The 25,580-nt window shown below is 38.4% G+C and overlaps 3 protein-coding genes across 3 annotated transcripts; 2 read left to right on the top strand and 1 right to left on the bottom strand.

The window, feature by feature from the left end:
- Positions 1-9,399: 9,399 nt before the first annotated feature.
- On the top strand, positions 9,400-16,093 carry tnfaip8l2b (tumor necrosis factor, alpha-induced protein 8-like 2b). Its single transcript, XM_003450265.5, has 3 exons — positions 9,400-9,882; positions 14,327-14,649; positions 15,284-16,093. Exons 2-3 carry the CDS (start codon positions 14,332-14,334, stop codon positions 15,524-15,526), a joined length of 561 nt encoding a protein of 186 aa, XP_003450313.1. The 5' UTR covers positions 9,400-9,882; positions 14,327-14,331; the 3' UTR covers positions 15,527-16,093.
- Positions 16,094-16,354: 261 nt separating this feature from the next.
- Positions 16,355-19,575, bottom strand: lysmd1 (LysM, putative peptidoglycan-binding, domain containing 1). Its single transcript, XM_003450266.5, has 3 exons — positions 19,000-19,575; positions 17,671-17,978; positions 16,355-17,141 (listed from the first exon to the last, which is right to left on the bottom strand). Exons 1-3 carry the CDS (start codon positions 19,225-19,227, stop codon positions 16,967-16,969), a joined length of 711 nt encoding a protein of 236 aa, XP_003450314.1. The 5' UTR covers positions 19,228-19,575; the 3' UTR covers positions 16,355-16,966.
- A 199-nt stretch (positions 19,576-19,774) lies between these two features.
- scnm1 (sodium channel modifier 1) lies at positions 19,775-24,436 on the top strand. Its single transcript, XM_003450267.5, has 8 exons — positions 19,775-19,959; positions 20,136-20,206; positions 20,300-20,388; positions 21,766-21,860; positions 22,202-22,302; positions 22,390-22,514; positions 22,601-22,721; positions 22,844-24,436. The coding sequence occupies exons 1-8, from the start codon at positions 19,909-19,911 to the stop codon at positions 22,953-22,955; spliced, it is 765 nt and encodes a 254-aa protein (XP_003450315.1). The 5' UTR covers positions 19,775-19,908; the 3' UTR covers positions 22,956-24,436.
- Positions 24,437-25,580: the final 1,144 nt, after the last annotated feature.

Here is a 25,580-nt window from a genome sequence, read left to right as displayed (position 1 = left end):
AGCATATCTTACATTTCTAGCTCAGAAGCATTTTTGATATATTTATTGTACTTTTCCTGTGCTTATCAGTAGGATTGTAAATGAATAGCTGTTTTAGGAAAACCAATCTATCACTGTCCCTCCTTAATTATCTTAATGAAAAAAAAACTTAAATTAATGTTATTTTAAAAAAAAAACCCTCTGTAATTAAAATGCAATTATGATAAACTGTCTCCCATGATATTCAGGCAAGTGTAGTGAGACCATCTCTGAGGACATGTGGGAGCCTCCTAAGAAGCCTCTACACCTAAAAGTCCAGATAAGTCCCCCAGTGGGATTCTCATCTTCCAAGGAACATGTAAGACCAAGGCATACTGTGACAATAGTGACTGATGAGACTGATTCAGGACTAGACATCTAGCACATCCTTAATAACAGAGACCTAACACAAGCTGCAAGACAGACTGGGTATATTCAGTCTAATCATGTCTGACTGGCCATATAGAGGGTCAGACAATCATGTTAGTCTGTAGCTTATTGTGTCTAACTCCAATATGGATCCACCTACATCATGTTTAATCATTATAGTAGATTTTTTCATTGTCTTCAAAGTATTAAAAAACACACATAAACTGAGGCTCTCTTTACCTGAAGGATCACACACCATCAGCACCAAATCAGGACCAGAAATAGAAGATTAGAATGTTAACTTCATACTATGAGATGTCCCGAATGCTCGAAAAGAGATTTGTCAAACTGAGGGAGAGTACAAATTATATTACCCCTGCTTACAACCACTTCACAAATTAATGGCACAACATAGCAGAGCCACCTCAACAGGACAAGACTCTACTGTATACCTGCACTTCAAAGAGAAAGGATGCTCTTTTGAGGAATCCAGTGTTCACATTTTTGACTAAGAAGACAGATGGTTTGAAATAGGACTAAATAAGCCATCTACAGCCACTGCAACCAACCATTGCTGAACAGAGGTGGTGGCTTAAGACACCAGCTATCAGCCACATACAGTGTAGTCTTGAGATCCATCCCATGCATTTCCACCCCATTCTCACCATTGCCTCAGGTGACCTCAAGTATCTTACAGATCTTTCACATCTTGGCATCTTGGTGATAGGCTCAAGCAGACTCTCCATCAGTTGTTTTAGATCCTATGAAGTCTCTTAGATAAGAGGTAAAATGTCTTTTCAAGCTCTCTTAGTATGAAATTTACATTCTGATTTTCTCCTATTTGTGGTCTTAATTTGCTGTTGATACTGTTTAACTGTTTAAGATAATTCAAGCTGGCATATTCCTTTGATTTCCTTACAGTAAAATGGTTTTATTAATATCGGCTTAGCGGAAAAAAGTAATAACATTCAGACCAGAACAGAAAGTGGACTATTTGTGTTGTGCAACAGGGGAAAAACAGAACTTCCACATTTTACCCTAATGTGCTGACATTTGATACCAAATTGTGAGCTTCCCAATCACTGCCTTATTTTCTTTCTTTATTCTTGTCGTATAGAGACTGTGGAGGACATGATAAAAATGGGTGTTTATGTGAACAATATGAACCTGCATGATTCTAGCAGAGCTGATTTTGGCCTGAACACAGCAATCAGCAGAGCTGCAGCTGGCCCGGGATCAGGCGAAGAAAATACCCTGACTGCTCAGTCCTTCGAGGGAGGGAGAGAGAGCACATTATGCCAACAGAGCTGACTTTTGTTCAACAGTGAGAACCGAACAATACAGCATTTTAAAGGCAGTTTGAGGTAGCTCATATAACCTTATAAAAGGTAAAAGACTTGTATGGCTTAAAGCATCAGTGATTTTGTAGAATGATACACTAAGTGCACAAAATAATGCCAGCTCTCTATAAAGCAACATGACCAAGTGAACCCAGGTGAAAAGCTTTGCTACCCTATTGATTTCACCCATTAAATCCACTTCAGTCATGCAGGAAAGATGTGGATTAAGAGGATTAGAAAATGCAAAGAGGGATTTTTGAGCTTTAAAAGAGGCGAGACTGTAACTATAGACTCTTGTGTCCCGTTTCTCATCCAGTAAGAGCAACAAAAATATACTCAGCTTCAGGAAATTATCAAGGAGTTGGACAAAGAGAAGAAGAGATGCGATTTAGGGCTGTACCCTAAAGTCATCGCTGACCGCCTCAGAAAGGGAATCCCTGCTCTGGAGACATGCCAGGTAGAAAAAAAATGCTTGGTCTGAACAAGGATAGCAGGATTTCCTACATATAAAAACATTCTGCTTTTTAAAAAAATGGTCAAAAGGGAAATTGAGGTCATAGACGTTTCTTGTTACTTGAAAGTCCTGCTGTTCTAGTTATTAAGAAATGATCACCAAAGCACCCAAGTCACGCACAGGGAAAGCACAGCTTGCATCTAAAGTAACTTTTATTCATTCACAAAAGAACTCAGGTGTCAGAATGCAACACTGGCTGTAGCTTGACCACGAACATTTTATGAATTAAATGCACTTTTTCCTGGCAAGTGTAACAGTGGAGGTTTGTCATCATTTGAAATACACGTCTTGTGTCCCAGGTGTTCCAAGATGTGATCGTCCTGTCCATGGACGTAGTTAAGTTTAGCGAGATCTGTATCCCCATTACACCCATGCAGGTGGTAGACATATTAATGAGATCTACATTGTCTTTGACACTCTAAACACAACGTCTACAAAGTCAGTCCACGAAAGCAATACAAACAATTGTATTTGTATATTACTCTGAACCAAATTATCTGACATATGCAGTTTTTAGGGTCTGTCTGAAGCCTATTTTCATATTTCAGAATATGACAAACATATTTTAGCACATTTACTTAATAAGAAAAACAAATGGGAAAGGGAGGGAAACACATCTCTTGCAAACAGACAAATATATTTATTTGCAGAACATATAAATATTTATTGCAAGTTGAACAGTGTGTAGGAGTCTGGTTGTTATTTCTGGAAAATAAAAGAAAAACTGATGATTGTTACATTTGGCCTTTTCCCTGTTCAGCATGCAATTCTGTTTCTTGATTGTTGTTAAGGTGGAAACAGATCCATCCATGTTTGCCTATCCCAGCTGACATGGGGCAAAGGTGGAAACATTTCATTTGATAAAGGAAAAGGAAAATATCACTTACGTGAATAAATACATAATAAAAATCAGTTATTAAATGAAATGAATATTTAATGAATTAGAAATACTTTAAAATACTTACTGAGTTTATTTATTTATAAACTGAGGTTTTGAGGGGTTTTTTTGTTTTATTTGGCATATTTTAGTTTTAAAATAAAGCATAAAACACATTCTGGTATTTGTTGGCCAAGAGAAAGAGTTATATTTTCACTTTGAATTTCCACTTTCTGTCCAGGTGGAAACAATCATGACGCCTACATGGTGGTTGCAGGTGTGCCTAACAAAAGCACCTTCCATGCTCACCATATCTGTGATATGGCCCTGGACATGGAGCTACATCGACCACATTAAAGATCCTTCCACCGGGGACAACATCCAAATCAGAGTTGGTGAAACAGTAAAACTGTCTGGAGCTTTGGTGGCTTCAAAGTCGTAAGGCACCCAGATTATTTGGATGCTTGTGGTATTATAAATATTGCTGTTCATATGTTGGTGATGGTATACAATTACTTCTTGAAAGGATCCAGTGCCTTGATTCTTGCACTTCAAACAGTCTTGGTTTTGGCATTTTATCTACTCAGCTATTCAGTAATGTTCAAACGACAGATCAAAAACTGAAATTTTGAGAGATATTTAACAGATGCATCTTTTTTCAAATACACAGATCACAAAGGGTCTCTGTTTTGATTTTGTCCCTGACATCATTAGGGCAAACGGGGGATATGGATTGTCTTCTTTTTTTTATCAGTTGTTATTGTTGACTGGATTTAAGAATTCGTAAAAATATTATTAGACTTTATGACATGAGACCATGAGGCAGCCAGAGTTCAAGCTGTGAAGATTGCAACTAAATGCTTCGATTTAAAGGAACATTAAACAATGCATGACTAATGTACTATACTACGCAACAGAACAGCTGTTTTATGTTTTTTCCTACCATCAGTAACAAAATGAGAAGTCGTAATGTTGCACTGGGGTGTGACATGTACACTAAGCTAAGTTAAAATATCACTGTACTAAACTGTCCATCTACTCTGTAAACAGCTTAATCTGATCAGCTTTTCAGGAAGCCTATGCTAGCATGTACTGAGATAGATTATTGTAGATCATTATTGGCTGAAGTTTACTATTCTAGATGTTAAACATCTGAAGGAAGCACTGCTATACAGAAAACTTTTTCAACTGGCAGAATTATTAATTGCTATTAAAAATGGATCATTGCTATGTTAACAATAGCAAATGTTTAAAATTACTGCACCTCCAAAGAAAGAATTGGTGAGGTTTTTTTATTAATGTGAATTAAATTGAATTAATTGCTTAAACTATGGCTGGAAGCTAAAGAGATAAATGTAAACCTCTTCTCATATGTCAACAAAAGCTACACTAAAACATGGATTTTGACATTTTATGGGTGCATCCGCTCATGTTTTGGTCTATTCAATGTTTTTTTCATTCTAAGATATTAATTCGAGTATGAGGCTGGCTGGCGTTGCGGGTCTGAAGATGCCTTGCTACTGTCTGCGTGGCGACACTGTTAACACAGCCTCAAGGATGGAGAGCAGTGGAGTGGTGACTACAATAACTTAATAACCAACTGTCCTGCAAAATGTTCCAAATAAGCAAAAATATAAAAAAAAACGGTAATAACATTCATGACTTCATGCAGTCAAATTTCATATAGTTTAGAATAGAAAACCATTTTCCGGTTAATGATGCCACTGTGCGTGTTGCTTTTTAGTTGATGCAACACGCTATTCACTTCATTTCCTTTCAATTACTTACAATAATAGAAGTTGATGTCATGTTGTGTATGAAATCTGCTCTTGATGAAAAGAAAAGGAAAAAAAGGAATCCGTTTGTGCAGTCATAATTTCCTCGCTACACTTTCCCACAAGGCAAGTAAAAGAACTGTCATTTATGAGTTCAGTAAACTGCAAACAAAAAGATATTTCAGAACAAATAGGCCTTATATCTCAATAGACAGCTTTAGCTTAGTTTTGTGTTTGTGCGTCTGAGCAGGGCATGCAGATCCACATACATTAGACCACCAAGGACCACTTGCAGCATAAGCCCTATATAACTGAGGAATAGGGCAAAATTGTTGTAAAAGTGAGTAGAAGCCAAGCATACATATCTTTTTGCTATCGGTCATGCTTTGGACAAAAAGAGCATTCTTATCCTCCCAGAAAGCATCGAGATGAACATTTTGATTACAACTTTATACACTTTCTGTTGTTGTTGTAACTGCAGTTGTAAGCAATTTATTTTACGATGAGGTGCAAAATTTAGGGGAACATTGCTGTTCCCCTGAATTTTGCCCCCTATCTTAAGCCACTCTCTGAGATATTGCATGAAATATTCATTCCAAAATGTATACAAAGAATTTCTTTTTCTTTCTTTTTTTTTTATCAAATAATATATCTTCCACATTCTTATAGGGTAAAGGCTACATGAAAAACTACTGGCTTAAAGGAAAGAAGGATCTATCATTCAAGCCCCCAGCAGAGCTGCGCTACAGCAGTGAACAGAAAGACTCTGAGGAGCTCTAATGGGTGAGTAGAGAAAAGTAGAGCAGTCAGCACCAAAGAATCACTTATCTTCTTCACACAGTGTGGACTCAGGATGCCCCCTGTTGATTTAGTCAGAGTTGTGCTCATTGCCCCCTGCGGTATGAGACAGAAAGCAAACTGGAAGGCCACTTAAGGTGCTTTTGTCTATTGGAAGGAGTAATGCTGCCCACCAAGAACACAACTTACCCTCACATTGGGCCTGAAACAATGAAAAAAGAAGGGGAAAGATTCATTAACTTTAGCAACATAACTGCATTTTTTACTCAGTGATGTTTCCCTTGTTTCCCAAGGTTTATCTTAAAATAAGCAACAATTTCTTAAAAGAGTGGATTAGAAATGCACACAAATAATAAAATAGTATTACTTGAAAGACAGATGTATGTTTGTTGTAAGAAAATAAGACTTTTTTCACAACTTTTTTCCAAACTATTGTCCATGTGACCATACGTACCAAAGTCTGATTTCAGCCGTAGCATTTCTGAACATTTTCTATGTTCTATCTGTGAATTCAGCTAATGTATAACTGCATCTGCCCCACAAGCACCAATCTTAAACACATGGCCTGTAGCCTGCACATTAATGGCAATGAGGCGCAATCAGAAGGTAAACCAAGCCCAAGTGACCTTCCCTGCAACACCTTGCCTACACCAAAAGCTGCTAATGAGCCCCCTACCACTTCAGCAAAACTTCAAGTGAAGGAGGAAGCCAAAAAGACGAAGAACAACATGTGGTGAAAGCTCAGTCTTCTCCAGGGTAACATGATGTCAGAGTCCTCTTCCCTTGCTGATAGGCTGAAGAACCCTGGTCCTTTACTCAATAACAAGCGAAACAGCTTCAAACAGGACTGCACGAAACTGCCCGCCAACCCACTTCTGTTCAGTGTTGCCTGCTGCATCCTATAAGCAGTGTTGTAGTGTGATTAAAACAAATAAAAAATTATATCTTTTCACGTCAATGAGGGCAAAGATAAAAATTATTACTAATGAACAGAATTGTAATGACATTGTCTTGTTTCATAGGTTTGTTACTATTCTAAATAATGAGAATGTACAGGTTTCACAACATGCCTGCCTTTGGGGTTGTTGGGTTTTTTTTTCAAAAAAGAGGAAGTCCAATTTCCTCTACATGCAAGAATAGCAGGCATATACAGAAGCAGAGAACCCAAAACGTGTACTACATAGTGACCAGAATGGGAATTGTTGGTGTGCTATTTGCTCTAGTTTATTTCACTAAAACATTTATGAAGCCACTGCTAATAGTACAGTGATATCACTTTCCACTTTTCTTAAAAGAGGTGCGAGATTATACAGAAACGGAAGCCTGATTAATCAAAAATAGATGCAATCAGAAGTCAACTTGTTTATCTTGTTTTGTCCAAGTATATGAAAAATCTATGATAGACTTTCTACTTCCTGTTTGTAATTACAATTTTCTTTTGCTGACTGTATTTATTTTTTAAACAACTGCATTTACAACCTCAAATAATTCTGTTTTGGAAACAACAATGACACGGCAGTGACACCTAAGTGATGATTTGAGAAAATACTGACCTACAGAAATACACATCTAATGTGTTCTTGACTTGGAATGTTTGTGAACTCTCAATCCTGATTTCTAAGTATGATAATGCGGTGACCTCAATTTACACAGGCATAAATTCCTAAAAATGAGGCAATTTCTTATATCACTTGATAACATTCATATAAAAATAAGAAGAATTTCATTGAAATACATAAATATTCATTCATGACTGGTTCATTATGCCTATAATGGTCAACCTCTATTAGACAAAGTCTACACTACACTGTGGACAACTAAAAGTTCATCTGAATTACAAAATACAGTTTAAGTGGCGATGATAAGCTGCTGCTGAAGTTTCCGAAAACTTAGGAGATTCTTGAAATTGTAAGGACATTACAAAGGTGTTTCCAAAAAAGCATGAGATTGCAAAAGGATAATGAAAAACAACTACTGTTCCAGTGTTATCTGTAAACAGATGGCATTAATTTTAACAACCACTAGGAGGTGATGAACTAGCCATACAGCAACAAATAAATGAATTAGAGACCATGACCTAGTTATTTTTTGGATCACTGAGGTTCTTCACAGCTAAAAAAAGCTGAGCTGTAAGGGTTTAAAAACTGATTCTCTGTTAGCTTCAGACAGACCATATCACGCCTCTAGCCTCACCTGAAACAGCATTTGTTCACCTTATAACACAAAGCCAGCATGAGTGCAGAAAGCACCTAAGCTCACCAAATCCTCCATCCAATTCAGACTCCAAATCTTCAGGTCCAATTTTCTGACCTCAGTGGTTATTCTTGTCTTAGTCATCTGGTGATAACACACTGCCATTATGTGAGTGCCTGTGTGTGTGTGCAAAGTTGGAGGCTTTGAAGGTTCCTGTGATCTTTTAATGAAACATAACAGACATAATTTAAGATGCTCGCATTATCTCATGACCAAAAGAGGTGCATGCGTAAGATGTGTACAGTACGAGGGTGAGAGAGTTAAGATCTCAATTTCACCGCATGCGCGTTCCTTCACAAAAACACACTCGCTCATATGCACAAACATAGGCGAGCGTGTAAACTCTCACTCACAGATATACAGCTGAGTACTCCCTGCTGATGTTTCCTTGTGAGATGTCATTACATGATAAAGAGGAAGCCATCAGGAAACCGCTTAAGCACTACTTCCTGTCTGTTGCCAGGGCGACAGACCTCATTCTGCAATTGCAGAAAAGTTTACCACGACTTTACTCAAGTTAATTTCTTGCAGAAGGGCAGGGTAGGTGGCAAAACAAAGAGGCAGGTGTGCTCGATCGGATACTGGTGGGCTGTATCCTGTCCAGGCACTCCTCTTAGTCCAGCTGGGTCTCAGAGCGACCTGTAACCTCAACATCTGACAACAATTACCATTTGCAAATGCTTAGTGGACATGTCTTTTTGAATGGCCCAGGCCTCGGCCAAAAGTCTTTCAGCACAGCTGGTTGTCATTCAGAAAAAAAAAATATATAGATAAACACACAGCTCAAGAGGCAGGGGACACTTCCTGATTCTAAATGAATAGTTGAATTCACAACCTCAGTTTCGCAGACATTTGCTGTAACTGCTGAGACTTATTGAGACCTTTATGTGTATTTACATGCCTCCGATTCAGATAAGACTTTATGAGTTTTATGGCCACTGGTTGAACAAAAGTTCATTCAGGGGAGCGACCCTTTTGGACTTTAGTTTTTATTGTAATCTGATAACAGTGAATAATGGGGATTATTGTATGAAGTCTATGTTTAACAACGGAAAACATTTCAGCGACAGTGTAATTAAAATGTTAGTGTGAAGATTTAAAATTACAACTTACAACTTCATTATTAAACAACTAAAGAAAAGAGCTAATATAAAGCTTTAACTTTGTTAATTATCATGTTGGTGCTGTGTTTCTACACAATCTTTAAACCTTTAAAAAAAAAGCTGTAGTACAGTTAGTGATCTCTGACTGTATGTGTACGTCAGACACACTTCTGGCTACTCATTGTTTTGATTCTACCTTCAAAAAGAGACATGCGGGGAGGGACATGGCGCGCAGCAGAACTGACAGGAGCCACATTCCAGCGAAGGTGAACAGCAGAAAAAAAAGAGTTAAGCCTCTCCCCTTTCAATGGGCTGCATCACTGGATTATTCGTAAATTCTTTCTGGGTTTTTCACTAGTCAGAACAAGCAGAGGCACAGCGTCAGCAATACAGAGAAGAGCAGGGAAAGAGACAAGCAGACTCAGAGTGCCAAATTGTGAAGAGCGAGGCTAAGAGAGAAATACAGTGGTTTGGAAGAGTTTGAATTTGAATTTCAGGGGGAAACACATGAGAGCGTATAGAGAGAGAAAGAGCAAGAGAGAGAGAGGAAGAGAGAGCCAGGGAGAGAGAGAGAGAGACATACACACACACTAAGGGGTGTGTCACAGCAATTTAGTTCCTCAAGGAAGTACAACTCAACATTATCTTAAGAAAAGGGTGGCAAGCACTGACAGAAGCGCTGCAGGAGGGCTCTTTTTAGGTTTTGGTTCTGTTCGTAGTTAAGATGAAGGGATCCCGTTAAATTGACCAGCCTGTGCTGTCAACTTGATACACAGAGCAGAGGGAGACATCTGACACAGACAAGGAGGGAGGGGGACTCAGCACGCACACACAGGTAAGAAACTTCTGCTGTGTTCATATGCCAGTAAAAAAAAAACCTCTGGGACTAGATATCTGTTGCCTCTCCATTTCTTTGATGTCGTGAAAATTAAGAGTATTAATTAATGGCTTCCAACAGAGGTTAGCTAAGAAGAGGGATGACTGGAAACTGTGTGACTTTGCTTCACTTCCCCATCTTGAACACGAGTTGGAAGATATGCATGTATGCTCACAGTCATGCTGGGACAAGTACAGTGACAGGCACAGATATAGAGCCCTCATTTTTTTGTTTGCACAGGCTGAGAGTTGCTCAACTCAAATCTCAAGGCAGTGAACTTTTGTTCTTCTTTGGCCTTCTTTGATTCGAAGCACGTTACGTCCAAGCCAAAGACAGTGAAAGGTTGCAACACAGCTCTCATTGCCGCGCACATTCAAGGGACAAATACAACGCTGAGGGCCTTTGCTAATGACTCCTCGCCAGTGCGCCAACGGCTCTGTTTCGCTTCCCTTTTGAGGCAGTACAGATGTGTGGCAGGCTTGAACAACTCTGCTAAGTTGTGCAATGTTGAAAGAGAAACTGCAATATCTGCTTTAAGAGGATTTCAAAACGCTTCCTCGTTTAACCTATACCTATGAAGCAGTCATCTTTACTGAAATAAAAGTATTACTTGGTTAATGTATAAACAATAATATCAAACAAAATCTATTCTTAGAAACCTGTATAAAACACTTTATATACCTGTGATGTAAGATAATATTAAGAGTGAGGAACACAACAGGTTGAATTGAAAAACAGGATCACAAACTACAACGATTACCCACAGTTCAAAACATACAACGGAAGTGACATTTCATTCAGCAAGATACTGATCTATTACAAAAACCTGCTGAGTAAGGACACACAAACTTCTATTTTTTATGCCGTTATTGTCTCAGGTTGTCCAGAATATCATCAGGTACTAATGCATCTACCACCAATCAATGATGACCTTTCTAAAAATGGCATGACAGACCCGTGTCTGTGTGCTTTTCCTGGAATATTCTCAGTGTTCAGTATGAGAAAAGGCAACTAAAGGGAACATACATTCCTTTAGGTCCCAGAAGCTACAATCCAGTATAGAAATCCTCAGCGCTGGTATGAGAAATGGTGAGGATTTCATAGAGTAATAATGCTCTGCTGCACTCTAGGAACATTACAAAGAATATTTAGATTGGCTCTGTCAAAGGGGGCGTGTGAGCAGCTCTATTTTCATAACACAAAAACAGTAGAGTAAACAAAGATGCAAGCACATAAGTACACACGAAACATCAAACAAAGCGCTATCTTTTATTGCTAAAAAGGTGCAGACAAAAACTGCAGGAAAATGACTTTCGCTTGGCCATACACGCTGTCATCCTTGCAAGTAAGAACATGTAGAAACACGAACAAACACAAAAATACTCCGGCTCAATGCTTGAGTCATCTGAGGAATGCTAAATATTTACCTCTCCTGCCTGCCTGGATGACTCCACCAATAAGGACAACTCTCTTTGACTGTCCATTAACCTACCATTTAAAGATTCCACACTGCCTGGATGTTACAGCAGCTCTGAAACTGATTAAGGCCATCTCTGCTCTGATAGTTTTACTTCTGCATTTTTGTGCTTTTCCTTCCAGCATTAGATCTCACACAGCATGCAGCTTCAGGCATTTGGGAGGGAAACAAACACTTGAACATATAATGGAGTCACTCCCTGTGGATGTCAACAACAAACTGATAAATGCTCAAAGGCCCTCTTCTATCCATTTGTACCAGAAAATTGCTGCTCAACATTGAGCGCATCCTCGACATGATCGACTGGATGATGTCCATTACAAAACACTGGTTTTATGGCAATATGCTGCTGTAGCATCGAAATGTTCCAGTGTTACCCAAACAGCCTCAACCCCCTGACAGCGCTGCATAAAATAAACAATGCTGATGCACAAAAGGCCAAGCAGCGACCTGTCTCGTGCTGTGGGAGTTTCACTGTGTGGAATACTGGCTGATGACTGCGCACAGTGCACATCCTTCAAATCCCTGTAGTCTTTTTAGCAAATAAATGAGATTGAAGTATGAAACTGAAATAGCTGTCACACTGCTCTACTTTCATTATCACTGTTAAGGGAAATTAATCTTATGAATGTTTTTGAATTCCCCACAGGGACCCCAAAGCTTTTGTAACAAAGGGAGCTATTAGAAATGTGACACTTGTTTGAAATGAATGGTTGTGCATGTAAAATGAACCCTACTAGAGATATGCTATAAAAGTGACTGTTTGCTTATAATGAATTTTGGAGCTGGGAGTGGGATGCATAACAGTGATGGGGAGAATCACAGCGAGTGCTACTTATTTGCATGATATGATCGTTAATGTGACTCGATCACTTTTTCATTCATGAGTGAATGGTGGAGTCATTTGCTCACACTGCTGACTGTGCATCGCTGGCACTGGGCGTCTTGAACATCATATTTTTAATGATGGTTTCTAATAACAATAAACACGGAGGAAAGAAATGCATCACAGGAGTTACAGTTGTTGATAGCTGACAGCTTACAGAAAATATGCTCTTAATAAATAGTGTTTACATCCTGTTTCGATGTTTCACTCAAAGGTAGACCCAGTTAGAAAAATTGAGGTAGCGTGTGGATTCAGGGTGCTCAACTTCCTGTTCTTGTTCTAGCACTGATGCAATGTGAAAAAAGCAGGCGCGGACATGCTTCAGCTATGCAGCCTCCCTGCACCCCTCATATACTTGTCCATACAGGCCACAAGTCAGGTTTAGTGCAGAAAATGACTCAGAAAGAGGTTCAGAAACAGTCTTATTAACTGGAGACCTGCTTAAACTTTGAGATTCTGCACATGTGACAATACTAAGTGACACAGGAAGTAGGAGAGAATGCACAGCTGCCTTGGTGGCACTGATGTTTGCTAAAGATACTGCATATCTGTTGATTCTGTGTTACTCATAAAACATGGATTAATATGAAGCAGAAGCTAAGCATTTAGGCTCATACTTAAGTGGCTGTGTTTCTGGAACTGGAGATATAAGGCTAGAGCTTATCTATTTAACATTAATATTCTAAAAACACACTTGTTTGCGTCATCTATTGTAAGAGTCTTATTGCTGTGATACTTTCAATCTTTGTTCTTTTGGTGATGTGGGAATTAAATCTTATTTTGCTTGCCCACTCTTTGTAAGACTCTAACAAGAACATCAGAGAAATCAAATTCAAATGTAGTTTTCCTCTGTGAGTGATCCACTTCATATCTGCTTGCTTCCATGTTAGAGATTAGGGGGAAATTAGATGGAATTAAAAAGGAATTAATTCAAACTGTGTTGACAGTCAAAGATAAAACTGTGGATTTTGTAGTTCTGTCATAGTGTGCTGTATGCATGCTGATGACTTCCCGGGGGGGGTGTCTGTGATGGATGTTAGGTGTGGTTAGAATCCCAGGGGAAAAATTAAGTGCCTCTGTGGAGGCTCTTCCATGGTACTTTTCCCTTTTGGCAATGTAAGTACACGTCAGATATCAAAACAAACACTGTAACTAACATAACATGAAGGCATTGCTTCAGAATTTAACACACTAAATGTTCAGTGTTTGTTCATTTAGCACCAAGAGTAACTCGATGTATGTTTCTAATTTTAAGATAACCAATAAAAAGGTTTGAACTCTTAGTAATATTGACACTAAGATGGAGTTTTATTATGTGTAAGAAGGGTCAGTGGATGATAATCTGAAAGTTAAAAAGTAAAGAGGGAAAACTCGCCACTTTGCTATAAAACATGTTTCCCCTCCCTTTCCAACAGTTTAATCTTGAAGTCAGCACTCATTCTCCAACTACTCAACTGGAACTGCTGTTTTTTTGAAGATTTTGTGGCAGAAAAATCTAGGGCAGAAAGAAAAACTGTTTTCTTTTAAGAGTGTACGTGTGTGTCTTCTCCTTTTGGGTTTAAACAGGACCTCTTTAGCACTTCATTCAACCCAAAAATGTTGTGCAATCTAGTCTTTACTTGCCTACCAGCAGGATTTGCTGTCGATTTACTGTGATGGGTATGGGCAGTGACAGGAAATCTGCCTAAAGAGACAAATTCAAACGTTCAAACTGAAAATGGTTACCAATCAGTTTAATCACAGGAAGCTGAAACTGTAAATGTTGAACAATCTGCCTCTATAGCTGAGAGAACTACACACTGTGTAATGATATCCTGTTGGGCTATTTATGAGCATAAAGTATGAATATTTTATTTCTTTTCACTGCTTTCTTTCTGCAGGTATAATTATGAAATCTTTTGTCTATACACAATTTAAATGTGCTCAAACTGAGCTGTAAAAAGTTTATGTGGATATTAAAACAGCTGAATAGTTGTATAATGACTTTATCAGGACAGACATTAAAATGAAAAATTCAATTCATTTTCTTCATAATTCAGGCACAATGGATGCGTTCAATGCCAAGGACATGGCCATGAAGGCACAGAAGAAGATCCTCAGCAGCATGGCCACAAAAAGCTCTGTACAAATGTTCATTGATGACACCACCAGTGAGATCCTAGATGAACTGTACCGGGTCTCCAGAGACTACTTGGGAAATAAATCAGAGGCTCAGAAAGTCATCAAAGACCTCATCAAGATTGCAGTCAAGATCGGCGTCCTTTTCAGGAACAACCGCTTCAGCACAGAAGAGCTGGCAGTGGCCCAAGACTTTAAGAAGAAGCTCCACCAGGGAGCAATGACAGCTATCAGTTTCTATGAGGTACACTTCCCAACTTAAAAATTTTAATGCATGATGTATAAGTAGGCATACATCACCTGAAAGAAAATTGTGCTAATGCACATGTTTTCTAGCTCCAACTGCAAAAGAATGCCAATTACTCTCAAATGGGAAAAATGTTTTGTGCACAGCATGAACTTCAAGGCTGGGAAATCAGGCAACTTCAAGAGTTGCTTGACCTTAGTTTTTCCACAATAAATGCAATTTGCAGTTGTGTTAACATTTCCAATTAAAACAGATAAATATATTAATCACATAGCATCAAAATGTCCAGGTTAGTTCATTGTTGAATATGATTCTCTTCTGCATCAACGTGTGGCTCAGACATTGCTTTAAAGGGTTGCTTGTTTTATTTCAGTTCCACATAATCAAGTGCTTGTTTCTCTGCTTTGGTAATGTGAGAGAACAATAAGTTGATATTGAAACTTCTGTATTGGGATTAAAATTGAATATGCAAGAAAGATTAAGATAACGAAAATATGCAACCTCTAAGACGTCTTTAAACCTGGTAGAATATTCATACATCATATCCTGCTACTTCACAGTCATGTTAAGATATTAAACAATTCTACTTGTATGAAATTCCTAACATGAATGCATGTCTTGTCTGATGCAGGTGGACTTTACCTTTGAAAAAACAGTGATGGCAGACATCCTGACCAGCTGCAGGGATCTGCTGCTGAAACTGGTCAACACCCACCTCACCACTAAATCTCATGGTCGCATCAACCATGTCTTCAACCATTACTCCGACCCACAGCTCCTGACCCAACTGTACAACCCTGATGGGCCCTTCAGACCCAACCTCACCAAGATCTGTAAAGGACTGAATAAACTAGTGGAAGATGGGACAATATGACATCAGAACTAAATTTCAGACAGACACTGGGAGATCAACAGACAGACTCAACTAGGACTCTGAACTGCTTGTTTTTCTGTTACTGAGGACTGGCAACATAAAACAAGTCATTTGAGAACCAACCTGCTTTCCCATAGTTCTCAAAGAACATGTGGGATACAAATAAAGCTTTGTGGAGTCATTCAAGTTTTTGATATTTTGGGGCCATAAATATATATTATGTAAGTGATGCTAATTTTCTATTCAGACAGTGTCCAAAGAAAACAAACTTGAAATTAAACAGATATATTGTGCATTGATTATTTTACTAGCATACAAAATATCATCTAATATTTGTGACTTTGAAATGTATTATTCAGAACTACTGATATTATGCATTATAATCACTGATATGAATCAGCTGGACAGATGCATAAGCAAGTTAGGCCTGGGAACAGTACCACTATAGTACACCACTGCCATCTGGTGGTTAAGATGATGCTTCTGCAGCAACAAACTGTATTTACTGAGGTGTCCAGACAACAATCAAGCCAAAAATAAAGATAATGACCCCAGAGTGCACAATTACTGCGACCATGACTGTATTTTAAAAACATGTTTAGATCAACAAAAAGACAGACTCTTTACTCATGACTGCTTGAACAGCCAATCTATAATTCATGATTTTTGGATCACAGTAGGGCTTAAAAATGTTTTAATTCATTGGTCTATTGGCTATTCATTGGTCTTACACGGCAGTTAAAATGGATAAAAATCAACTCCAATTGGACATTAAATCTCACATAACAGCTAAATCTGCATGTTATACTAAAAGATATTTGTTAGCAGTAATGTGAATAAATGTCATTTAACATGGGATAAAAATATTTATTTTAAAACAAAAAATACAAAATTGAGAAGACATTAGAAATATAACCTTAACAACACAATTATTGCAATGAAATATTATAAAGCCTACAAAATGTTTTCTTGCATTTTCAGCAGTAATAGAAAAACCATCATTCTAATCAGTTTATTGTCATCATCATTATTACAGTAAACGTAACTTGTGTTTAAGATTCCATTTCCTAAGGTTACAAGTCTGAAAATATGAGGCAATTACACACAAACCCCTTTTGTGTTGACCATATGATCATCTGACTAAATATGATTGATTTTTCATTTTTCAAATTTCAAGTTTCCATTTCCTGGATGTGAATAGTCATATGAAGCTTTTCACAACCTACAGTATGTCTCACCAAATAAATAACAAGTCTACAATTGTGCAATATAATTTTTTTTAAATGGAAGTGTAAAAACACTTTTATGCTTTAGGCAGCAGCGGGATCACCGGGGATTCCTTTTCATTCCTTTATCCGTAACGCTCCGTTATCCTGGAGATCAAACAGCGCATCACGGCTCCCTGCGAAAGTTCCATTAATGTTCTGAGTGACAGACATGTCACAGTTCAAAGATTTCATCTTCCTTGTCTCTCAGTTTCTTGGTCAGTTTGGTGACAGTGAGCGGTACTGTCCCATGTACTGCCATCCTGGAAGATGAAATGACACTCTGTGACCTCGTAAGCGGCCGGCAATCTGATGTCCTGTTGTTGCAAGTTGCTTCTAGTGTAGCAACCCTGGTAAATAAAAAAAATATATAACAGAGCAAGTCATTCACAGTGTACTGATCTTAGGCTAAATTGATTGATATTCTTAAAAAATAAAAAAAAATAAAAATAATCGCTGTTGCACTGGTACTATCACCAGGTCATTACAAATTAAATTCAAAGTAGCTATTAAGCATTGGGAATCTTTTGAACAGCCACATTGTGAGTGGTTGATGAAATACTAAGAAGGCCAGAAAGGTGGATGACTATACTTGACATGACAATCTAGGTTAAACTGACCACCAGATACTATCCATGTATATCTATGCTTAACATCAAAATGCGTGTATTTAACCATGACCTCAACATTGTTTACACATCAGTGAAGGTACAATATTCTCAGCGACATGACTAAAAACATATCCATAAGCAGGACCAACTGATCTAACTATTAGTGACTTAAATACGAAGAGGGTAAGTCTCTGTAATGCTACAAATGACCCTGACTGGACAACAACTGTGCAAAGAAAAGAGCAACCAGCGACAGGCACAGTTATACCTTTTCTCTGCTTCCTGGCATCCTTTGACTGCAGCCTGCTTGGACTGGCTTATCAAGTCATCCAACCTTTTCAAAAAATCCCCAGGAGTGAGATCTTTTCTGTCTTCTTGATTTTTCTCAGAGGAACTCCCTGTGTGTCCATTGTGAAGCGAAGCAGAGTTAGCACTGCCTTTGTTGCCGTCCTCCTCAGCCACATCCAGCCCTTTACTGCAGTCGTCCAGGTCTGCTATCACAGGGATTGTCAAAGACTTCTTCAGGAATATTGAGTCATTGGTGTACAGCCTGTTTGCTCTTTTGATTTGCTCCATCTGAAAGAGAAAATGTCCTTGTGAACCTTATGTTAATTAGTATTAGACTTGGCTAAATCAAGTCTCACTTTTACCGAGATCAGTAGGCAGACAGCAAACCAAATAAATACATGCCATTTTAAGGCAAGCACTTTTTCATAGTATGCCCTAACAGCTGAATAAACAATTTAATTATGTAGTTGAACGTTTTTGTTGAACCACTGAGATAACCCTACCTCAATAAATATGAAAATAAAACAATAAGAAATGTGATTATTCACCCACATTTACATTTCAGTATTGGTAAATCAAGTATTCAGTTAGAAGACATCATATCGCAACAAGTAAATTTCAACATAAGCTTAACATGACATCGTGGTTTGGGAACAGCTGTGTGAAGGACCAAAAAGCTCTCCAGAGATTGATCCGTACAGCAGAACGCTGCTGCAGGATTGCTCTCCCCCCGCTTCAGGACACCTACACCAGGAGATGCCGGACTAGAGCAACGCAGATACTGAAGGACCCGTCCCATCCTGGCAACAAACTGTTCCAACTTCTACAATCTACAAGAGGAGCTTCTATCCTCAAGCCATCGGCCCTAAACCAACACCCCCCCCCACCCACCCACACACACACACACACACACACACACACACACACACACACACACACACGCCCTCTCACATCATCTATAATTGACTGAGACTTTCCTCCAGACACTCATTTCCTTTAACTTTAAATATGTTTATATTGTCCATTCTGTAAAATAGTCAGATGTCTATTCATATTAATGTACAGAATTGACCTGCTTGCTGCTACTACTGCACATTCACCCAATGTATATTTATAATGTTATTCCTCTACCCCCCCTCCCTTTTTGCACATGTCGAGGAGCGTGTCAGGATACATTTCACTCTGTGTTATACTTGTATAACTATGCATGTGACAAATAAAGAACCTTGAACCTGAACTGTTAAAGGCGCAAGAAATAAATACTTTAACTAATTCAGTCTCAGAGTCAAACCAACACAGTCATACTCACAGACACTCCATACTTCAGCGCCAGGCCTTGCAGTGTCTCTCCCGGCTGAATTATATGTTCAATACGTCTCTGGTGCACCGGGGACAGCGGAGATCGGATCAAACTGCCGTAAGATCTTGTGCGGCTCCCTCGGAGTAGGCCGTCTCCTCCAGCTGGTAGTGGAGCTCGCTCCTCTGACATTGTCGTAAAACACTTATATTGTTCTTTTTTTGTGTGGTAAACAACCATGTGGGCCTAAAATGCGCTTACCAGCGAACTTCACTGCTGTTAACATCTTCACAATAATGGCTTCCGCTTTAGCCCATAATTATCAAACTAGCAGCTTAGTTAGCCTGCTAGCTAAGGCTATCAACTTAATTAACGTCGTCGCTCGTTATTTGTTCCAAGCGTTCAATCTTTTCTCCAAAATGACAGCCGTTTAAACTATATAGAAAGTTTCTTGGATTACAAATATAACGTACCTTATCTGTCAAATACACAACTAAAAGTCGCTGAAAAACTTGTTTTCAAAACTCTTGCAGTCAGCTGTCTACAGCCATATGTTGCCATGGCTGCCGTGTTCACTGACTAGTCCTATGATTCGCCACAACGCGTTGCATTAAAGACTGTAGGGGAAAAATTTGCGTTTTATATTAAGTTGATATAGTTTGTTTCACAAATTGAGCAAATACAAACTATAGCCACAAATCGAGCTTTCAAATGACTATGCGGACTTTATATTATAAAAACCAGCAGATATCGTTGTAGTTCCGATAGCCGAAACAATTATCCACCTCAAAGATGAGCACAGGTCTATATTTCCTATCTTCCGTTTGTCCATGAATGCAGCATTGCTATTAGCTTATATATTATAGCCAAGAAGCTACGCTGCTACTCAGATTAGTTTTTATATTATTGATCATAACAATTATGTCCTTTAAAAGAGAAGGTGACGATAAAAGCCAGCTGAATCTCCTTAAGGTACGGATCAATTTGCAGCATTTTATGTTGGCTTAATAACAGAGACTTCAGCTAAGAGCACACATGTGGCTAGTGTTAGCATCTTTAAGCTAACAACATACTGTAGTTATTACTTTGGGAAATAAAATTGTAGTAAAACTTACATACTATCTAACGTTATTCGCTTCGTTTTACAGAAACGTCGTGTGGCAGACCTTTTGTCTAATTTTATTCCAGAAGATGAGGCTGCTCTTATGAAAAATGGAAGGTGGAGTGAACTTCAAAACATTGATATGTTTGGGAAAGACAAACTTGTGTAGCTAACGGCATGTTTAGTTTAATTTCTCCCCGTATCTTATAGGTACACTTGCCTTGTGTGTTCCTACCGTCCTGTGTTTGATACAGTCGACATGTTGACAGTCCACAGAAAAGGAAAGAGGCATCTAGACGGTGAGCACCTTTAACCTGCAAAGTTATTTAAAGCAACTAAGTTAGTACGTGGGCTCGTACCCCGGGGACCTAGCGGACCTGAAGTTTCGGCCCCAGTCTTATTAAGAAGCGCTGTATCAAGGGTTAGCCATCTGCACACCATTTCTATCCCTTGTCTTTCGCCCTATTTATTGAGACAGTACCCCATATTTTAAATGACTCTGCATTTCTAAAGTCAATGCTGCAGGACAGGCACTTTTATGAGGTCGAGCTATCATCTGAGGTGCTGTGAAGTGCAGGTTAATATGCCATCCTTGCTACATATGCTACACAAAATCAGAGGAGTACAGATGCATAAACTATGCATATTAATAGAATCTGCTCAAAAATAAAATACAACACTGAAGACTGAAAAGCTACTTGTGAGAGGGAGAAGCTACATAACTAACTGAGGATCAAAGAAAGAGATGCGCTGGTCAGTAGTTATGTCCTCATCAGGCAAAACAACAGCCAACACAAGACCTGTATTGTAATTTGATGCAGCAGTTGAAAACCCAACTGAGTAAATGAATAAACTCAATAAAACTCAAAAGCAGCAGTCAAGGGGAAATTTTGCATTGCATTTGCAGATAATCAAGTCAAGTTAACAAAGAGTTGAAATATTGGAAAGTTCAATAGTTTTTGGATTGCGTCATTGGTTAGCTGTTTTTGTGTGTCTTTTCTAATGCTGCGTCACAAAGAGTAGTTTTGGTTTTCAAATTATCTGGATTTGATATCCCGTCATTATTTGGAAGAATTAAAAACCCAAACGATGATACATTGTAGCACTTTTTCACACTAAAACTGCATATTTACAAGTACATAGGGATAAGTAAAAATTTCATGCTTTTGAATTTGTTAGTTTTTCCATCACTTTGAATGGCTGTCAAACAAATTGTACTCTTTAAGTGTCAGAGTGTTGTACAACTATCTAATTTTTCTTCACCAGGTTTTTTTTTTTTTTTTTTTTTTAACATCCAACTTTCCTCATTCGGAAAAGCAAAACTCTGTCTGTTGTCTCTTACACAAACAATTAAAGACAAGCATTTGTACCCTGGAAGTTTTCTTTATTTTCTGATGATTCACTTGAAAAAATTCCGGAAAGTGTATTTTGAATAAGGGTATCACCGTATAACATGTATGTTAGATAAGTTACAGCATATAAAAAGTGTTGTTTTTACCTACATTTCGATACCAGTTTAATTTCTACAGTATGAAGGTAAAGTTTTGCATGTCTTCATTGTATATACCAAACTTGCTGTACTTCAAAGGGAAACGAGTATGACTTTTTTTTCAGGTTTGGTTCAGTTTACATTGACTTTTTAGTAAACCCAGTTGTTTGTTGTGTGTTCTACTCAGGGCTAAAAGCATTTTATGGCAAGAAAGCACGGCTGAAGAATGAAATAACAAAACGGCAACATGAAAACTACGTCGAGGCTGAAGAAAAAAGGCAGGTTGGTAACTATTAATCATGCTTTCTCTGTCAAGTTCACAAGTCTGTCATAGCCAACAGAAAAAATCTGTGTGTTTAACAAAGCAACAACAGATGAGAACCAGCCGGGTCATTCTGCCAGCAGACGGTCAATGAATCATCACAGGAAAAACATCACGAGCTCAACAGATGTAATCTTTCTTTACTGCATGACATTGTTATTCCATGTTGTTGTCTCCTGTTAAATCACTTATGTGGTGCCCGTGTGACTACCATATGACTCTAACAAATTACACCTTACTAAACAATTCAGTGTAGTTGTGTAATGGTGGAAAATATGAGCCACTCTTGTTGTGATTTCAGGAGCCCTCCAGTTCAGCCCCATTACTAGCACAAACACGGAAGCTCACCCATCATGCTTTGCTGAAAACTGTACCATATAACAGCTGTCATAGAAAAACCAGGTGAGTGATTACTTGGTATGAGAGTTGTCTGTATTTGAAGCCATACAATGAAAAACACAATTTAAATTATTTGTCATTCTTTTTAAGCACAAAATCTGAAAAAGTGACAGCAAGCACCAGCTCAGACCCCAGTGACAACATGACATCTGCATGCTGGGAATCTGGCATTTCAGTGAACACGTCACAAAGCAACTCTACTGTCTGTTCAACAGGTAAGGTCTGCTAGAGGAAATGTTTTATTGTCAGCTTTTATTTTGAGCAAACCTTGGTCATGATTTTGCCTGAACTCTTTTTGTAGCCAATAAAGAGCCACATCCATCAAAAGATACGGCCGAATCTCAGGCTGCAGAGACACAGGAGGCTGAACCCATCACTGCCCAGAGGAAGAGAGAGCTGGAGCACTACCTCAAACTGAAAAGGTGCCTAAATGTTGTGGGACTTTCACTTTCTAATGTTGTACATTTTCACTACTTTTTAGCAGATTATTAGATTTTCAGTGCATTTTATCTATTTTTTTGTTGTTGTTGTTATTTTTTCATAGTGATGGGTGGCTGCAAGACCACAGCGGCAAGTGGGTTAAAGACGAGAATGTCGAGTTTGATTCAGATGAGGAAGAGCCGCTTACCCTTGCCCCTGTGCCTGCAAATCAATGACAGCACTTAGAATGGTGTGGAAGCACAGATGAAATTTGTACCACAGTGGTACGTTCACGAGGCACAGTGCTGCATAAAACAGACACAGCTCCATGTGAAAAGAGTTTATTTAACACATTTATTCTGTTCGTGAACCTTTTATGTTGTTTTAATCTACTGAGTCTTCAGCGGCTATTTCTTCCATCCAGGATGTAATCAGTGGAGGTTGCTACAGAGTCAGTCTTTATTCAAGTGTAATCTTTGACCAGACAACTTTTCATATCCAGTTATATTTTATGCTTAAGGCTGAACCTTTGTTGGCTTATCATAGTCCACCCTGAAAATACATTTAGAGTTGGGGGAAAGTGATAAGAATTAACCAATGGTCTCTGAATTTGAGTACTTATATTATCTAACAGCTTACTTTACACCCATAAAGAGTCCTGAATGGAAGAGTCTGAAATCGTTTACAGCTGTGAAAGAGACAAACCACTCATGTTACCGGCACTTTTCCTTAAAATGTTGTGTGTGACTATTTTTTGTTACATTAAATCCAACACCACTGTTCCAATCTGTTGAAAAGATTTGTGCAATGTGACCTCTGCTTGTGACATGAGCATTCTTAGTGTACCTAGAACCCTCCCTCCACCCAGACAGGTTGTGCTACTTCATGCGGGAAGAGCAAGTTTGTCCCAAAGATGTGTTAAGATTTGTCTCTTTTGTCTGCTGCATGTTTGTTTCTCTACTTGCACAAGCAGATTAAGGTAACATCAGGGTTCTGGGAAATGTGATTTTGGAAATATTCATATTCAATACGACTGACCAAACTCTTCATGTTATTAAGAAGTTGGAAAATATTCAAATTGGCATTTGCCTGATTATCTGGCAGGAATTCAGACCATGTTTAAAATCTGTATAGAATTTATACATTAAAACATCTGCCTTAGCTTTAAAGCCATAAAGATTAAGACTGAAAAAGTCATCCTGGACTCTTGAACAACTTTCTTTTTTTATAGTGACTCACTCACAAAACATTGTCCCAACATATGCGATAGCTTTGTTTTTTACAACTTGTTGTTATTGTGATGTAGTTGGGGGTTTGTGTTCGTTAAATGAAATTAGTTTTATAATTGTTTATTATTGTTTATTCATGATCACCACAGTGGTCTTTTGCAAAAACATCCTGCCTGAACATGAAACATCTTGGAAGTCTGGAAGGACTGGATAGACTGTCATGCTCAGCGACATTAGCCTTACATCTTTTTCATGGCTCCTCTAGAATGAAAGAAGCGGGTTTAAAAGCTCAGGCAGCAATTTTCAGCTGAACTTCTCCTGACCTTTATAATTATTGTGACTATTTTCATTACCCTTTTCTTGTCCATTGTGTCCTTTCCATTTGAGTTCAGTGAGCTCTGATAGGATCAATTCTCAGCCAGCTTTCCTATAAATCAGCAGCAGATTGGCTGTATTGGTGCTAATCTGTGCGTTCGTTCAAAGCTCCTCTCAGCACAGTTGGTATAAATTGGATAACATCAGGGTCAGTGGAAGGGGGCAAAGGGACTTAACATGGGTTAGTTTCTGATGACATGGCTAATATGTTTCAGAAGCTCACTCACTTCATTAGTTTGGAGTTAAGAGCGTCACCACGGTCTTAAAAAGTCTCTGTAGGGATTTGGAAGTATGTTAGAACGTTTTAAGACAAATTCAAATCTGATATTTCAGTATTACTGTTTACGAAACAGTAGAAGCATAAATACAATGTGGTGAATACATTTGTGACAGTGTTACAGTCCAAAAATACATCCGTGTTTTACTGGAAACTAAGAAGTGGAAGAGAAACTCTCCGAATAGATTGTGGTAAGGCAACACTGACTTGAAAGTTTTAAACGAAGCCAAATGTCAGTGAAGCTTGCAGTTTTACAATGTGACCTTTGAGAAATCTAAAAAGCATATGTGGTCTTGTCAAACTTGACATTAGGTGAGAAGTCTTTCAAGAAATGGATAAATGAAATGAAAGGTGGAAGGCAGGGATGCAAGCAATGCTGTGAAAATCCTGAGAGGTTAGCAGCTGTTTCTGCTCATAAATTTCTGTGGGTGCATTAGGGTGCAACCCTCTTAAAGTTAGTTCTTATATTTGGAACAAGGTAACTCAAGCTGAGTGGGCTAGGATCCGTTTCACATTTGCGTTGGGCCGGGTGGGATGTAAAAATAGCTCAGGTGCCTGGAGGAAGTCTAAGGATCAGAAGAAACTGTAAGCAATTAAAGGGCTGTGATTTATTAAATCAAGGGTATTTTTTACCTAAAATGCTGTATGTGTTAGTTTTAGGAAATAATTTCATATAATATTTACCACAGAAAATGCAGATATTATGATGATAACAGTTACAATTATGTATAGTGCTGTTAAAAACTATTTGCACCCCTGCTGGTTTCTTAAATGTTTCAGATCATCAAGGAAACAGTTATCCAAACCTACTTGCTCCCTAAACCTTATAACTGGTTGTGCCACCCATGACGGCAAAAACTGCAACCAAGCTTTTGTAAGGAATTTTGAATTGAAGTAATGAAGAATTTTGGTCTGCTGTTCTTTGCAGAATTGTCTTCATGCAGTCACACTGGAGAGTTTTCCTGCATGAACCTGTTTAA

Source organism: Oreochromis niloticus, linkage group LG11, assembly GCF_001858045.2.
Source record: "Oreochromis niloticus isolate F11D_XX linkage group LG11, O_niloticus_UMD_NMBU, whole genome shotgun sequence".
In the NCBI taxonomy this organism is placed as follows: domain Eukaryota; kingdom Metazoa; phylum Chordata; class Actinopteri; order Cichliformes; family Cichlidae; genus Oreochromis; species Oreochromis niloticus.
The sequence above is the reverse complement of the archived record's forward strand: the minus strand, read 5'-3'. Positions and strand labels throughout refer to the sequence as shown.

Coding starts and splice junctions, on each gene's coding strand:
- scnm1 (XM_003450267.5), top strand. CDS start 19,909: ATGTCCTTTAAAAGAGAAGGTGACGATAAAAGCCAGCTGAATCTCCTT. Junction 19,960..20,135: donor GCCAGCTGAATCTCCTTAAG/GTACGGATCAAT, acceptor TTCGTTTTACAG/AAACGTCGTGTGGCAGACCT. Junction 22,722..22,843: donor CACTACCTCAAACTGAAAAG/GTGCCTAAATGT, acceptor ATTTTTTCATAG/TGATGGGTGGCTGCAAGACC.
- lysmd1 (XM_003450266.5), bottom strand. CDS start 19,227: ATGGTTGTTTACCACACAAAAAAAGAACAATATAAGTGTTTTACGACA. Junction 17,979..18,999: donor CGCTGAAGTATGGAGTGTCT/GTGAGTATGACT, acceptor TTTCTCTTTCAG/ATGGAGCAAATCAAAAGAGC. Junction 17,142..17,670: donor TGCCAGGAAGCAGAGAAAAG/GTATAACTGTGC, acceptor TTTATTTACCAG/GGTTGCTACACTAGAAGCAA.
- tnfaip8l2b (XM_003450265.5), top strand. CDS start 14,332: ATGGATGCGTTCAATGCCAAGGACATGGCCATGAAGGCACAGAAGAAG. Junction 14,650..15,283: donor CAGCTATCAGTTTCTATGAG/GTACACTTCCCA, acceptor TGTCTGATGCAG/GTGGACTTTACCTTTGAAAA.